General features: G+C 37.7%; 1 protein-coding gene across 2 annotated transcripts in view; it reads right to left on the bottom strand.

Annotated features, from left to right (window-relative positions):
* LONP2 (lon peptidase 2, peroxisomal) overlaps positions 1 to 15,792 on the bottom strand; it is an 84,721-nt gene that overhangs the window by 32,162 nt on the left and 36,767 nt on the right. For both annotated transcript variants that reach the window (XM_010814547.4, NM_001034723.1), the window contains 3 exon segments: positions 9,920 to 10,070; positions 4,523 to 4,649; positions 1,011 to 1,144 (listed from right to left, as the gene is read on the bottom strand). In XM_010814547.4, the coding sequence (XP_010812849.1) occupies positions 1,011 to 1,144; positions 4,523 to 4,649; positions 9,920 to 10,070 (412 nt within the window).

The following is a 15,792-nucleotide window of genomic DNA, read 5'->3' as shown; positions in this document are numbered from 1 at the left end:
GGAAAGTCCACTTGTTGGATGGCATCACCTACTCAATGGACATGAGTTTGAGCAAACTCCAGGAGACAGTGAAGGACAGGGAAGTCTGGCGTGCTGCAGTTCATGGGGTCACAGAGTCAGACACAACTTAGCAAATGAACAACTCTTTGGATGATATTGCTGTTAAAGGCACTGTGTTTAGCAATAGAAGGAAAAGCAGGAATGATGCTTTACTAACTCTATTCCACTGAGCTTATCACAAATTATGGTTCTTCAGCCATATTCATCAAACTTCTGTCTAGAAAGAGCTATGGAAATGGTAGGACATCTAATAAATCTCTTTACTATGAAAGAATAAAGAGATTCTCTATTCAAGTCATGTTTGTTAATGCAAATTTTGGCAACCATGCAGCAGCACAGTCTGTGGTAAGAAGTTAAAACATTTTAACTTAAATATCCATATTTCATTAATTCGAGGAATAGACTGCTTCCCTTTTTTTCCTTGTCATCACCTCCACAATGATTTTTCTAACAAAAAATAATTTAAATTATATCTTAATTGTGTACCTATCAAAGAAAATGTGTGAGAAAAACAAATGATTACACATGAAGCCATTCCAGAGAATAAATATCTGCCCTTGCAGTACTTGGACAACTACGATTGTTTTTTTCTTAACTGCTATAGGAACTTTCTGTGCTGTAAATACCGAAAGACTTAACAATCTGGATCAGAAAGAAACAAGTGAACACCAGAAGCCAAACATAAAGTGTACCATCATTACAAGCTCGAGAAATGTATCCCTAAGGCATTAATACTAAGTTATTATTCCTGCCAAAACTCGGCATTCTTTGTAGAAAAGAATCGTCTTGATACAGCAACCATTAGGTTTACCTTACACACTGATGCCTTTACCAGCGGAGGAGTACAGCCATAACTCCAAGGACCACCCCACGCCATCCCACCACATCCAGCTTTGTTTCCCTTCACTTCCAGCCACCAAGCCTGTGGGCGCCAGATCAAGGTCACCAACCTTCTCCCTCAGCCACGTCAGGACGGTCCAACTTGGCTTCTCTGTGCTGCCCCTCGGCCACCTTCACAGCGACAGCTCGGCAAATGGCCCCCAGCTTCCTGTCCAAAGAGCGGACCCCTGCCTCTCTGGTGTACCTGTCATCAAAGGAAAAATATTTTAATTTTGGCTAAACATCACCTGTAAAAGCAGAATTAATGCGATTAACAACTATACTAAAGGAAGCGTACATTTAAAAGTTTATTCCAGTTTCTTGAGTATTAACAGCCTCATCTTTAAAAATTCCTCACTATTCTTATTTCTTAAAATATTTAGAAGTAATTCCAGCTACAACTTTTCCTTTTATATAGAGTACCTTGAATTATTACCCTATACTTAAAAATGAATTATTGGCTCTTCAATTTATAGCACCAAAGTAAATTTTGCGGCACATAAAATATCATTTACTCTTTGACAGGTATAAAAGCTTTCTTACAATTTGTTGATTTAAGAAAATTCTGACAAATTTATTACATGTGAAATACTGCTGAAAGAATCAGAAAAATAGAATTTTTTCCTAACTAAAGCAAAAAATAATTTGAGACAAAGAATGGAGTCTTTACCTGGAACTGTGCTAATTACCCCATTCGGTGTATTTTCATTGTAGAGACCTTCTAAAGAAAGAAATATGCTAATGATGCAAGCAGTGTGATTCAGTGGAAAAGGTTCTAGAGCTGTCTTAAAAAACTTCCATGTTAGACTCAAATTCTGTAAGCCACTTCATAATCCTTTATACTGTACAATCAATTTTGGCACCCAGCTTTGGGTGAGTTTGAACACACAACATCAGCTAGAGAATGCAGTTTTATCTGAAAAACTGCATCTGATTAGGCAGCCAAACACACAGTCAAGACTCTGGGAAGGCAGATTTTTTAAGTTCTGAGAAAAGACAAAATTCTTGGCTAAACACTCTATAAAGTAAAAAGTTTATTTCAATCAAAGGATTGAAGGATATAGGAATAAAGTCCATATTATACACATGCATGTAATTTCAGTAAGAAAGAAAATAGGGAGGCACCTTAAAAATAAACCAACATGTAAAAACAAAAACCCAGCGTAGCTTCCTAGACAGCTATTTGATGAGCTCAGATGAAAAGGTCTGGACAAAAGATACAAGAGAAAGGCCTGAGGATGCTTTCAGAAGGATGGCGTGAACATGCAGACATGGGACCAGGAAGTTCAGAATGAACTGGAGCTTGCCAAAAATAATAAGGACATCATCAACGAGATTTTTTTTTTAGGTGTTTAGAACAATAACTGGCTAGGAACTAAGGCAGACAGTATAATATTAACCTCGACTAGAGGAAAGTAGACATATCAACCACTGGTTTGGTTTAGCATTTTTAAACCAAAAGAGGAAGAAGCACCAATGTCAAGTAAGAATTGGTTAATGTTTCCTACCCACAACTAAATGATTGTGAAGCTGCTAATTTTCAGAGGACATAAAACTAATGCACTGGATGATAATCAAGATAAAAAAAAATCAATTTGCTGCAATGGTAGCTAAAACTAACATGGATATTAAAATATATATAATTGTAAACTTCTACATTTGGGCTTTAAAAAATTCAACCCTATAAATATGGAATGAGACAGATCAAGTGAATAAGACATTCATAAGAAAAAGAACTAAGGTGTCAGTAACTATATTTACAAGAGGCAAGAAGATAACCTAAAAAAGCTAAGACTCTGAGATACAGTCATAAAATAATAATAGAATAAGACTAGTGGTCTTTTTTTTTAATTCCTTATTACTGTTTAGCTGCTAAGTCATGTCCAACTCTTTGTGATCCCATGGCCTGCCAGGCTCCTCTGTCCATGGGATTTCCCAGGCAAGAATACTGCAGTGGGTTGCCATTTCCTTCCCCACAGTGGTCTTCATATACTATGAACTGTTTAGGCTACATCAGACATACTGAGTTCTACTCTGGTGTTTATTTTAAAAGAAACACTGATATCAGAGAAATCATTCAGAAGAAGACTAATTGGGAAGGTGAAAAGTCTTGAAAGGGGGTCAAGAGGAATGGTAAGGAGAATAGGAATATTTAGTCTGAAGAAGAAAACTAGATGACTACTAAGACTCCTTCCTCTCCTCCTAAACACTGCGGGTCTATGACTACAACACAGGAAAAAATGAAAAAACTATGTCCTAATTTGGGTAGCTCATTACATACCCAAAACTTGCCTGTAGTAGTAAATACCTGTGCTGAATCTATGAATACTAAAATTGCTCAGAGAAATTTCCTAATGTTCACAGCTTTTAACAGCTGATGTTTTGAGCTAACAAGTATATAAAAAAGAAATAGTTCTCCAGGCAACAACTGGCAAATACAAATAGTGATTACTCTTTGAATCATTAGTATTTATATCCAGATAAGCTATGAATGGATATTTTTCTCTATATTCATATTTTACAGATGGGGAAGCAATCAAAAAAGGTTAAGTAAGTTACTTGTTGAAAAGTTACCCAGAAATATCAGGCGTATTATCTGGAATAATGATATTTTTGGAAGACTCTGGCCCAGAAATCACCTACTTTATTTCCCCTGGCATTATCCACATAGTAAATCACAAGTTAAGAAAAGGAACTCCCAGGTCAGATTGAGTCTTACTGTTTCATAAGTAAATTTAAACAGACTTCCAAATAGACTTCCATAAGAAGGCTGGATTAGATCAAAAAGCAGTCCGACTAGCCAAGCTCTAAGTCAAAGTTCAAAACAGAGGGAGGAAAAAAAAAAATTAAACAGAGGGAGACTTCACTTCTCTTGAAAAAACTGCGGTTACTGGGCTGGGGCTGCATGAGGAGTCCTGGCAGCCTGACACTATTTGCCAGATGATGCAACAGACCTGCAATGCTGAGCCAGGAAAACTGTGAGAGGCTATTGTAGATAGAAATTCTCAACAGGATACATTTTCCATTCAAACATACAATCCATAAATTAGACTCAGCAGTACTCAACTCAGATAATTTATGTGCTGCTTGCTACAGGCTTAACCACTTGGTAGCTAACTTGGGAAAATACCTTCTCTGTTGTTCTGGCGTTAATTCCGAAGATAAAAACACTAAGGATTTAAAAAAATCTCTCAAAGAGAGGAAAAGAAAATCTGAACAACTTATAACAGACGTCTGAAGGACCATCTCACTTCTTAGGAGACTTCAACTTTCAAGGTTCTGGGATATAAAAAGGTGTCTTGGTATTCTCCATGTATTTGGCTGTTAATTTATCAAATTAATCCCTTACATCGTTACTGTAGAAAAGCTCCACTTTAGTGGAGTCCTTAGTTAGCTATGAAGATACTCTAAAGGCTTTCCCTGTAAATTTCTGCCTAATACAGAGCCCTGTGTAAATCAACAGTTATGGAAATGCTTGCTGGGAATCTGCTGGAGAGGGAAATGGATGCTGTGAGTTGCCAGTGAAATAGGAATCTCCTTTTCAGATCTGAACATTACTGAAGCCCCAGGATGGCTGACTAACCTGGTGATGATGTCAAGAGTAGTAACCTGAGGGATCTGAATCTGCTGAGGAGTCAGCCCATGCTGTTCCAGCTGCTTAGGGATCAAGTGCCTGTGGGCAATCTCTATCTTCTCCTCTTGTGTATACCCTGGAAAAGAAGTCATCGTGCTTTATGATTATTCACATGGCTTCCATAGTCCCAGGCTTCATTAATAAATCCAACACAGGTGCAATGGGTCTTGGATTTAGAATGGATTTAAGTATGACTTCGACTAAGATTAGAATAAAATATAATTGCCAGTCAGTAACTGCTAAAATTTCCAACTTTTTCACAAACAAAACAAGCACTTACTAAATAAGCACAGTGTCTGAAAGTCTTTTGATTAAAATCACATCTCTCACGTGTATACCTGTGGCGGATTCATTTTGATATATGGCAAAATCAATCAGATCAGATCAGTCGCTCAGTCGTGTCTGACTCTTTGCGACCCCCTGAATCGCAGCACGCCAGGCCTCCCTGTCCATCACCAACTCCCAGAGTTCACTCAGACTCACGTCCATCGAGTCAGTGATGCCATCCAGCCATCTCATCCTCTGTCGTCCCCTTCTCCTCTTGCCCCCAATCCCTCCCAGCATCAGAGTCTTTTCCAATGAGTCAACCCTTCGCATGAGGTGGCCAAAGTACTGGAGTTTCAGCTTTAGCATCATTCCTTCCAAGGAAATCCCAGGGCTGATGTCCTTCAGAATGGACTGCTTGGATCTCCTTGCAGTCCAAGGGACTCTCAAGAATCTTCTCCAACACCACAGTTCAAAAGCATCGATTCTTCGGCGCTCAGCCTTCTTCACAGTCCAACTCTCACATCCACACATGACCACAGGAAAAACCATAGCCTTGACTAGACGGACCTTTGTTGGCAAAGTAATGTCTCTGCTTTTGAATACGCTATCTAGGCTGGTCATAACTTTCCTTCCAAGGAGTAAGTGTCTTTTAATTTCTTGGCTGCAGTCACCATCTGTAGTGATTTTGGAGCCCAGAAAAATAAAGTCTGACACTGTTTCCACTGTTTCTCCATCTATTTCCCATGAAGTGATGGGACTGGATGCCATGATCTTCGTTTTCTGAATGTTGAGCTTTAAGCCAACTTTTTCACTCTCCACTTTCACTTTCATCAAGAGGCTTTTTAGTTCCTCTTCACTTTCTGCCATAAGGGTGGTGTCATCTGCATATCTGAGGTTATTGATATTTCTCCCAGTAATCTTGATTTCAGCTTGTGTTTCTTCCAGTCCAGCGTTTCTCATGATGTACTCTGCATATAAGTTAAATAAACAGGGTGACAATATACAGCCTTGACGAACTCCTTTTCCTATTTGGAACCAGTCTGTTATTCCATGTCCAGTTCTAACTGTTGCTTCCTGACCTGGATACAAATTTCTCAAGAGGCAGGTCAGGTGGTCTGGTATTCCCATCTCTTTCAGAATTTTCCACAGTTTATTGTGATCCACACAGTCAAAGGCTTTGGCATAGTCACTAAAGCAGAAATAGATGTTTTTCTGGAACTCTCTTGCTTTTTCCACGATCCAGCAGATGTTGGCAATTTGATCTCTGGTTCCTCTGCCTTTTCTAAAGCCAGCTTGAACATCAGGAAGTTCACGGTTCACATATTGCTGAAGCCTGGCTTGGAGAATTTTGAGCATTACTTTACTAGCGTGTGAGATGAGTGCAATTGTGCGGTAGTTTGAGCATTCTTTGGCATTGCCTTTCTTTGGGATTGGAATGAAAACTGACCTTTTCCAGTCCTGTGGCCACGGCTGAGTTTTCCAAATTTGCTAGCATATTGAGTGCAGCATTTTGACCTTTTCCAATCCTGTGGCCACTGCTGAGTTTTCCAAATTTGCTGGCATATTGAGTGCAACACTTTCACAGCATCATCTTTCAGGACTTGGAATAGCTCAACTGGAATTCCATCACCTCCACTAGCTTTGTTCATAGTGATGCTTTCTAAGGCCCACTTGACTTCACATTCCAGGATGTCTGGCTCTAGGTCAGTGATCACACCATCGTGATTATCTGGGTCATAAAGATCTTTTTTGTACAGTTTTTCTGTGTATTCTTGCCTTCTCTTCTTAATATCTTCTGCTTCTGTTAGGTCCATACCATTTCTGTCCTTTATCGAGCCCATCTTTGCATGAAATGTTCCTTTGGTATCTCTAATTTTCTTGAAGAGATCCCTAGTCTTTCCCATTCTGTTGTTTTCCTCTATTTCTTTGCATTGATCGCCAAGGAAGGCATTCTTATCTGTTCTTGCTATTCTTTGGAACTCTGCATTCAGATGCTTATATCTTTCCTTTTCTCCTTTGCTTTTTGCTTCTCTTCTTTTCACAGCTATTTGTAAGGCCTCCCCAGACAGCCATTTTGCTTTTTTGCATTTCTTTTCCACAGGGATGGTCTTGATCCCTGTCTCCTGTACAATGTCACGAACCTCATTCCATAGTTGATCAGGCACTCTATCTATCAGATCTAGACCCTTAAATCTATTTCTCACTTCCACTGTATAATCATAAGGGATTTGATTTAGGTCATACCTGAATGGTCTAGTGGTTTTCCCTACTTACTTCAATTTAAGTCTGAATTTGGCAATAAGGAGTTCATGATCTGAGCCACAGTCAGCTCCTGGTCTTGTTTTTGCTGACTGTATAGAGCTTCTCCATCTTTGGCTGCAAGGAATATAATCTGATTTCGGTGTTGACCATCTGGTGATGTCCACATGTAGAGTCTTCTCTTGTGTTGTTGGAACAGGGTGTTTGTTATGACCAGTGCATTTTTTCGGCAAAACTCAATTAGTTTTGCCCTGCTTCATTCCGTATTCCAAGGCCAAATTTGCCTGTTATCAGGTGTTTCCTGACTTTCTACTTTTGCATTCCAGTCCCCTATAATGAAAAGGATATCTTTTTTGGGTGTTAGTTCTAAAAGGTGTTGTAGGTCTTCATAGAACCGTTCAACTTCAGCTTCTTCAGCGTTACTGGTTGGGGCACAGACTTGGATTACTGTGATATTGAATGGTTTGCCTTGGAAACGAACAGAGATCATTCTGTCATTTTTGAGATTGCATCCAAGCACTGCATTTTGGACTCTTCTGTTGACCACGATGGCCACTCCATTTCTTCTGAGGGATTCCTGCCCGCAGTAGTAGATATAATAGTCATCTGAGTTAAATTCACCCATTCCAGTCCATTTCAGTTCGCTGATTCCTAGAATGTCGACATTCACTCTTGCCATCTCTTGTTTGACCACTTCCAATTTGCCTTGATTCATGGACCTGACATTCCAGGTTCCTATGCAATGTTGTTCTTTACAGCATCGGACCTTGCTTCTATCACCAGTCACATCCACAGCTGGGTATTCTTTTTGCTTTGGCTCCATCCCTTCATTCTTTCTGGAGTTATTTCTCCACTGATCTCCAGTAGCATATTGGGCACCTACTGACCTGGGGAGTTTCTCTTTCAGTAAACAAATACAATACTGTAAAGTTAAAAAAGAAAATAAAAAAAAAAAATAAATCAACTTAGAGGCAAAAAAATGAATAAATAAATAAAATGGTATCTCTCTTAAAGAGAAAAAAAATCTCACTTTCATTAAGATAAAGATATAATTTAAACCTCCTCAATTTAAATGCAAGTTTTATTTTATTATTTAAAAGAAAAATAAAGCTATCCTTTTTCTTTAGCATAATTTTCTGCGTAATTGAAAAAAACTTACAACAGTAACAACAGAGGCTTCTATTAAGACTTCAAGGGAAGAGCTGCACAGGGGCTATTTCCGGAAGTCCAACTGTAAATTTTCGCAACAAACAAAACAGAAACTACGGCGTCCCTATAAGAGTTTTTTCCTTACATGTTGGAATTACATAGATAATTTATATATTTAAAATACTTTATGGTCTTATCCACTTAAAAGTCTCAATAAGTAACAATTTACTTTCTCTTTAAGTCCTGTAAGATGAGTGTCCCCTATAATGATTGCCCCCTTTCCCTTTAACAAGCAAAAATTTAAAAGATGAATGGACAGGAATCTATCTTTTGGTATAAAAAGGAGATTAAAAACCACCATTAGAGCTAAAAGATAAGATAAGCAAACCTGAGAAGAAGGTGGCACCAATGTCCACCTCTGCAGCAGCTGTCCTGATTATTTCACTTGGTGAATATGTTAATATATCTTATGGATTTCTGCCTGAATTTGGAGTTTCCATGCAACTGGGTCTCATTAGTTATTTATTTTAGTCTTATAAATAAGCACAAAGCAATTTTAAAATACTCCACCGTATTTTAAAACTACAGGATCCTGCAGGGTTCACAGATAACTAAGAAATTGAATTATCATTTACTTGAGAGTAAAAATATATTTCAGTTTAATATGAAATATATATTCAGATTATATTTATTGTTATCTATTTTTATTTTAAAAGATACCCACTGACATTTGATCTTTTCTAGGGAGAAGTAATTCTGGACAATTTAAATAAGGTGAAAACACTGGGATTTACTTAGTATTAGTAACTAAAAAGGGCTTCACAGGCGGCAACAGTGGCAAAGAATCCACCGCCAAAGCAGGAAACACAAGAGACACGGGTTCTATCCCTGGGTCAGGAAGATCCCCTGGAGTAGCAAACAGCACCCCACTCCAGTATTCCTGCATGGAAAATTCCATGGGCAAAGGAGCCTGGTGGGCTACAGTCCATGGGGCCATAAAAAGTGACATGACTGAGCGACTGAACACACACACAACTTAAGGACTTTTTAAAAAACACAGTCCTGTGAAGAAGGCATGGTTAAAAAAAAAAAAGTATGTAAGTACTTGACAGATTCAACTAAAAAGAAGAATTTGAAAGTACTCTGTAATTTTATATAAAAATGAGGCCAGATGTAATAAAGAGAAGTCTTAGGATCTACTTCCTAATGAGAATAAATGATTAGATTTTCTAAGAGATAGTAAAAACTTCCAAATCTGATAGACAGGAAGCTACACTGGCAATGAGATCTATTTTTGGTTTTTAGACATATACTTTGAAAAAGTAAATTATTTTATCTATAATTTTAGAAACTGCTTCAAAGAAGAATATCTTATTTTCCATAAAAATAATCAGTTTTCAATGCTAAGTTGAATCTGAAAGTGTTACAGAACATACAATGTATATTGTATAGAACATAAACACACTCTTATCTGTCATGTTTATTTTATAGATGTTAAATCTATATAAAAGCTGGTTTATATGCCAGATTCAGAACTTCTGATCAACACTGGCAAATCAATTTTTTACTCAAAATTCCATAGCTGGACCAGTTTTAAAGAATTCTGCTCAGAAAAGCAACAAATAGCCTTTTATTTAACAAAGTTTTGACTTTTGTTTACAAGGCAAGTACCTGGCACCTGAATGATCTCCATCCTGTCCAACAAGGCAGGGGGAATGCTAGCAGTGGTGTTGGCAGTAGCGATAAAAAGGACTTGGGAAAGGTCAAAGGCCACGTTTAGATAATGATCTGTGAAGTTATGGTTTTGTTCAGGATCCAACACCTGTGGGAGAACAAGAAACACTGAAACAGAGGCAGTAGTTCCAACAGAAAACCACATAAATTAAAACACACGATGATATTTCTGCTCATTACAGTTAGTTTGGGAAATATGGGGATAACATTAAAAATGGGAAACATGTTCAATGTTAAAATTCTCTTAAACATATAAAAGCACAAATAAGCAAAAATTAACCATTCAAACTTTGTTCTCAAAATCTATTAATGACTCACTATGTGGCCACAAATAAGCTACCAATCCCACAGAACCAGTTTACCTCCTGGTAACACACCCTCTCTCAACTGCTATGAGAATATAAAGTAAATGTGTATGGTATTTTGAAATTCTAAGGTAATAGGTAAAATAATAATTAGTATGTTCCTTCTCAAACATTATCAGAAAGTCTTTAACAGTTTTTCTTTTTTCGGCTCATCATGGTAAGTAGGATCTAGTTTCCTGATCAGGAATTGAACCCATGCCCTCTGCAGTTGGAAACACGGAGTCCTAAAGACTGAACCACCAGGGAATGTTCCTGATCGTTTTTTAAAAAGCAAAATCTTCCTGTTTATAATGAGCAAAATATTACTATCCCTTGAAAATATTTTAATTGAATAAATTAGATATTTACTAATTAGATTCTTAAAATGTTGAACAACTATATATTAAGGAGACTGTATCTTCTCAGATCACTGTTCAAATGCTCCAAGTTGTAGGCACTCACAGGGGAGAGGCCTACACTGGACTTTAAAGAAGGCAACACGTGGCTTCCACGTTTTAAACTTCAATATCTTAACACTTACGCTTAGACTGGATTAGTACAGATATAAACAGGGTTAACATGCACAGTCAAAAAGGAAGTAAAATGACTTAAATACTTAAATCAATCACAATTTTTCTATATAACCAGCTTTTCCTTGCTTCTGATTCCCTTTCTAAAGTTTTACTTATTTTTAAACGTATCCACAAGTTAGTCTTAGTTTGAAGCCCTTTTCTTGAAAACTCTTGAATTTTGTTAAATATTCATTGTTATTGGTAACTCAGTGTATATCTAGAATACAATTCCCAGGGAGTTCTACTATTTATATCTTCATAAGACTTAAAATAATATTAAATGTCAAGTCAAAGACAATTCTAATTATGTTCAGTATAAACTGGCTAAGTGTAATATTACTGTCTACCAATGATCTGAAAATTGCTCATCTATGTATGGCATTCTTAGTTAAACTGACTGGCTAGTTAAGTAAAAATTTCTCATTTAATGGCTGTAATTAAATTTAATACATACATGTTGGATATGTTGCCATCCAAGAGAAATAATTTTTTTCCCTTAAAATTTTAAGACACTGAGTTTTTTTAAAAGTAGGAAAATCAGTAAAGCAATGTTTTCTGGATTATGAATGAGGTCTTTTTAAAGTGTATTACTGGACACCTAGGTTAGGAGGAGAGAAAATCAGTGATGCTCAATTTGCATACCTCCATCTTTTATTAGGAAAATACAAAAAAAAACTGTAGAGTTTGAACAACATCAAAAATAATAATGATCATTAGAATGCCAGATAAGAAGTGTTTCTAGGAACCATTACTCTGATGAAACCTTAAGGTAAACTGTTGAATCCAAGGAGTGACACATTTTATAGTGAGAATTTTTCAGCTATCAAACCTCTGCTTCTTCCCCAAGCCTTGGAATGAGGGCTTCCATGGCCCAACTCACCCACATAAAGGAGCAGATTTCAGGAATGACCAGAACTGTTTTTTCTTTCTTCTCATTAAAAGTTATCTCTATGTAAACCCCAAACTATTAATTCCTACCTATGCAGAATGACTGGGAATGGAAACAGCTGTGATATGACATTGTATTCTCAGGGATGTGAAGTCAGCACAGTGATTAAACTATGGGAAGGGGTGTATGCCGAGAACTGTTCTTCAGTAACTGTTTCTGGCAAAAGAAGAACTACAGATATTTGTTAGGTAACCCAGGAATATACTCCACATATTATACATGATGAGGCAACTATCATCTCTAAGTATGATATTAATGGTATGGTGATACTTTTTAAAAGTCTGTACCTTTTAGAGGTAGATGCTAAAGTATTTATGAAAAGATATGACGTCTGGAATTTGATTCAAAATAAGTAAGAATGGGATGAAGGAGAATGGGTAGGAACAGACAAAACAAGATTGGCCATGAGGGACTTCCCTAGCAATCCAGTGGTTAAGAGTCTGCCATCCAATGCAAGGGTCACAGGTTCAATCCCTGGTCGGGGAACTAAGATCCCACATGCTGTGGGGCAACTAAGCAATGCAACTAACTACTGGGCCTGCACACTCCAGAGCCCAAGTGAGCCTGCATGCCACAACCAGAGAGCCTGCGTGCCACAACAAAGACCCAGCACAGCCAAAAAAAAACACCACCACTGGCCATGAGATGGCAATTGTTAAGGCAAGTGACAAATTTTATGGTTAATTATACTGTTTTCTCCGGAGAAGGCAATGGCACCCCATTCCAGTACTCTTGCCTGGAAAATCCCACGGATGGAGGAGCCTGGTAGGCTGCAGTCCATGGGGTCACTAAGAGTTGGACATGACTGAGCGACTTCACTTTGACTTTTCACTTTCATGCACTGGAGAAGGAAATGGCAACCCACTCCAGTGTTCTTGCCTGGAGAATCCCAGGGACAGGGGAGCCTGGTGGGCTGCCGTCTCTGGGGTCACACAGAGTCGGACACAACTGAAGCGACTTAGCAGCAGCATACTATTTTCTCAACTTTTGTTAGTTATATTTTTTCACAACAAAAGTAAAAAATAAAGTACAGTAAAATAACTAAAATCAACTCTGGAAGCCACACACAAATACTATAGAAATTAAATCAGTGATAATGACCAAGCTGAGAAAAATGTCCAGAACATAGAAAACGAAGGCAGTAAGGCTATGTAGAGGAAAGATATGGAAAAAAATAACAATATCCAATTCATACCTAATTGATGTAACTAAAGAAGAGGTCTCAGCAAATGTAATTAAAGAAATAACCAAGAAAATATTCCAGAAGACTCAACACTACAAACTGAAAAGCCTTAGACTCCTCTGTGCAATAATAAATGACAGAACATTATTAGGATAACACCTGCAGAATTTTCACGCATAATCATGACTTCTTTAAAAAGTTTCAAAAGTATCTGACTACACAGGATACATGTAGCAACACGTAGGATACAACAGGTAACAATGTGCATGCCTGTGAAGCCACTGTCCAATTGTGACTCCATCTGTATTTTGTCTAGACCAGGGGTCATCAAAGTGGAATGTTTACAAAAGCCCCCTGAGGTGCAAGTAGAAAATATGAGTACATATATTCATCTTTATATGTCTATAAATACCAGAAAGAAATTAGTTTTTAAAATATTTACTACAAGAGTAATGCCCTCACTTGAAATACACATCACACACATATGAGATATTCTAAGAGAAGAGTAGAAATCCCATAACATAATGGGCTGATGTGGGAGTCCTCACTCATCTGCTTTAATTGTGATGATAGTACAACTGCAGTCCATGTTTTCCTGATTCAGTATTTTTATAGAATATAAATGGATGAATGGAGTGTTTAAAAAGATTTCTGCAACATATCATTAAAGATAATAGAGGCAAAAATGTGAACAGTAAGGAAATAACAGGAGTTGACACTTATTTCTGGAATAAGCTTTGACAGCCACAGTACAAAATAAAATAAAAACAATTACCTAATTAAAATACATCATTTTCACCAAAAATAACTGCTTAACCTTTAAAAATGTATTCTGTATGTGCCGCATGTATAAATATCTATCATTAGTACAACGGCACATATATGTTATGTTTATGTTGCGTATTTATCTTTAGTTATAGATTGACTCGTATCCCCTCAATGTATAATTGGAAAAAGGGTCTTTAAGGAGGTAATTAAGGTTAGAAAAGGCCATTAAGGGTGGGTCTCTTATCCAATATGACTGGTGTCCTTGTAAGAGAGGAAGAGATGAGGCATGCATGAGCACAGAGAAAAGGTCATCTGACAACACAGTGAGAAGGTGGCACAAGTCAGAGACCTCAGGAAAAATCAAACCTGCCAACACCTTGATTTGAGACTTCAAGCTTTAGAACTGTGAGAAAATACGTATGTTTGTTTTTTTTTTTAAAGAAATCCAGTCTGTGGTATTTGTTATGGCAGCTTTAGCACACTTTGTTGTTGTTTAGTAGTGAAGTTGTGCCTCTTTGCAACCCCGTGGACTCCAGCATTCCCTGTCCTTTACTATCTCCCTGAGTTTGCTCAAACTTTTTGTTCATTGAGTTGGTGATGCCATCCAACCATCCCATTTCCTGTCATTCCCTCTCTTTCGGCCTTCAATCTTTCCCACCATCAGGGTCTTTTCCAATGAGTTGGCTCGTTACGAAAGTATTGGAGCTTCAGTTTAGGCACCAGTCCTTCCAATTAATATTTAGGGTTGATTTCCTTTAGGATTGACTGGTTTGATCTCCTTGCTATCCAAGGGAGTCCCAAGTCTTATGCAGAACCACAATTTGAAAACACCAATTCTTTGGCACTTGGCCTTCTTTATGTTCCAGCTCTCACATCTGTACATGACTACTGGAAAAATCGTAGCTTTGACTACATGGACCTTTGTTGGTAAAGTGATATCTCTGCTTTTTAATAAGCTGTTTAGGTTTGTCGCAGCTTTTCTTCCAAGAAGCAAGCATCTTTTAATTTAATGGCTGCAGCCAACATCCACAGTGATTTTGGAGCCCCAGAAAATAAAATCTGTCACTGCTTCCACTTTTTCCCCTTCTATTTCCCATGAAGTGATGTGACTGGATGCCATAATCTTAGTTTTTGAATGCTGAGTTTTAAGCCAGCTTTTTCACTCTTCTCTTTCACCCTCATCAAGAGACTCTTCAGTTCCTCTTCACTTTCTGCCTTTAGAAGGGTATCATCTGCATATCTGAGGTTCTTGATATTTCTCCTGACAATCTTGATTTCAGCTTGAGATTCACCCAGCCCAGCATTTCTCACAATGTACTCTGCATGCAAGTTATATAGGCAGGGTAACAACGTACAGCCTTATTGTACTACTTTTCCAATTTTGAATCAGTCAGTTGTTCCACGTCCAGTTCTGTTGCTTCTTGACTTGGATACAGGTTTTTCAGGAAATGGTTAAGGTGGTCTGATACTTCCATTTCTTTAAGAATTTTCCATAGTCTGCTGTGATCCACATAGTCAAAGGATTTCGTGTAGACAGTGAAACAGATTGATTATATTCTTTGCAGCCAAAGATGGAGAAGCTCTATACAGTCAGCAAAAACAAGACATGGAGCTGACTGTGGCTCAGAATGTAGGGAAAACCACTCGGTCATTCAGTTATGACCTAAATCAAATCCATTATGATTATACAGTGGAGGTGATAAATAGATTCAAGGGATTAGGTCTGGTAGACAGAATGACTGAAGAAGTATCAACAGAAGTTTGTAACCCTGTACAGGAGGCAGTGACCAAAACCATCCCAGAGAAAAAGAAATCCAAGAAGGCAAAGTGATTGTCTGAAGAGGTTTTATAAATAGCTGAGGAAAACAGAGAAGTGAAAGGCAAGGGAGAAAGGAAAAGATAAGCCTAAATGAATACAGAGTTCCAAAGACTAGCAAAAAGATAAGAAATGAAAAATGCAGAGAAATAGCAGAAGACAATAGAATGGGAAAAAC

Source organism: Bos taurus, chromosome 18, assembly GCF_002263795.3.
Source record: "Bos taurus isolate L1 Dominette 01449 registration number 42190680 breed Hereford chromosome 18, ARS-UCD2.0, whole genome shotgun sequence".
NCBI lineage: Eukaryota > Metazoa > Chordata > Mammalia > Artiodactyla > Bovidae > Bos > Bos taurus.
The sequence above is the reverse complement of the archived record's forward strand: the minus strand, read 5'-3'. Positions and strand labels throughout refer to the sequence as shown.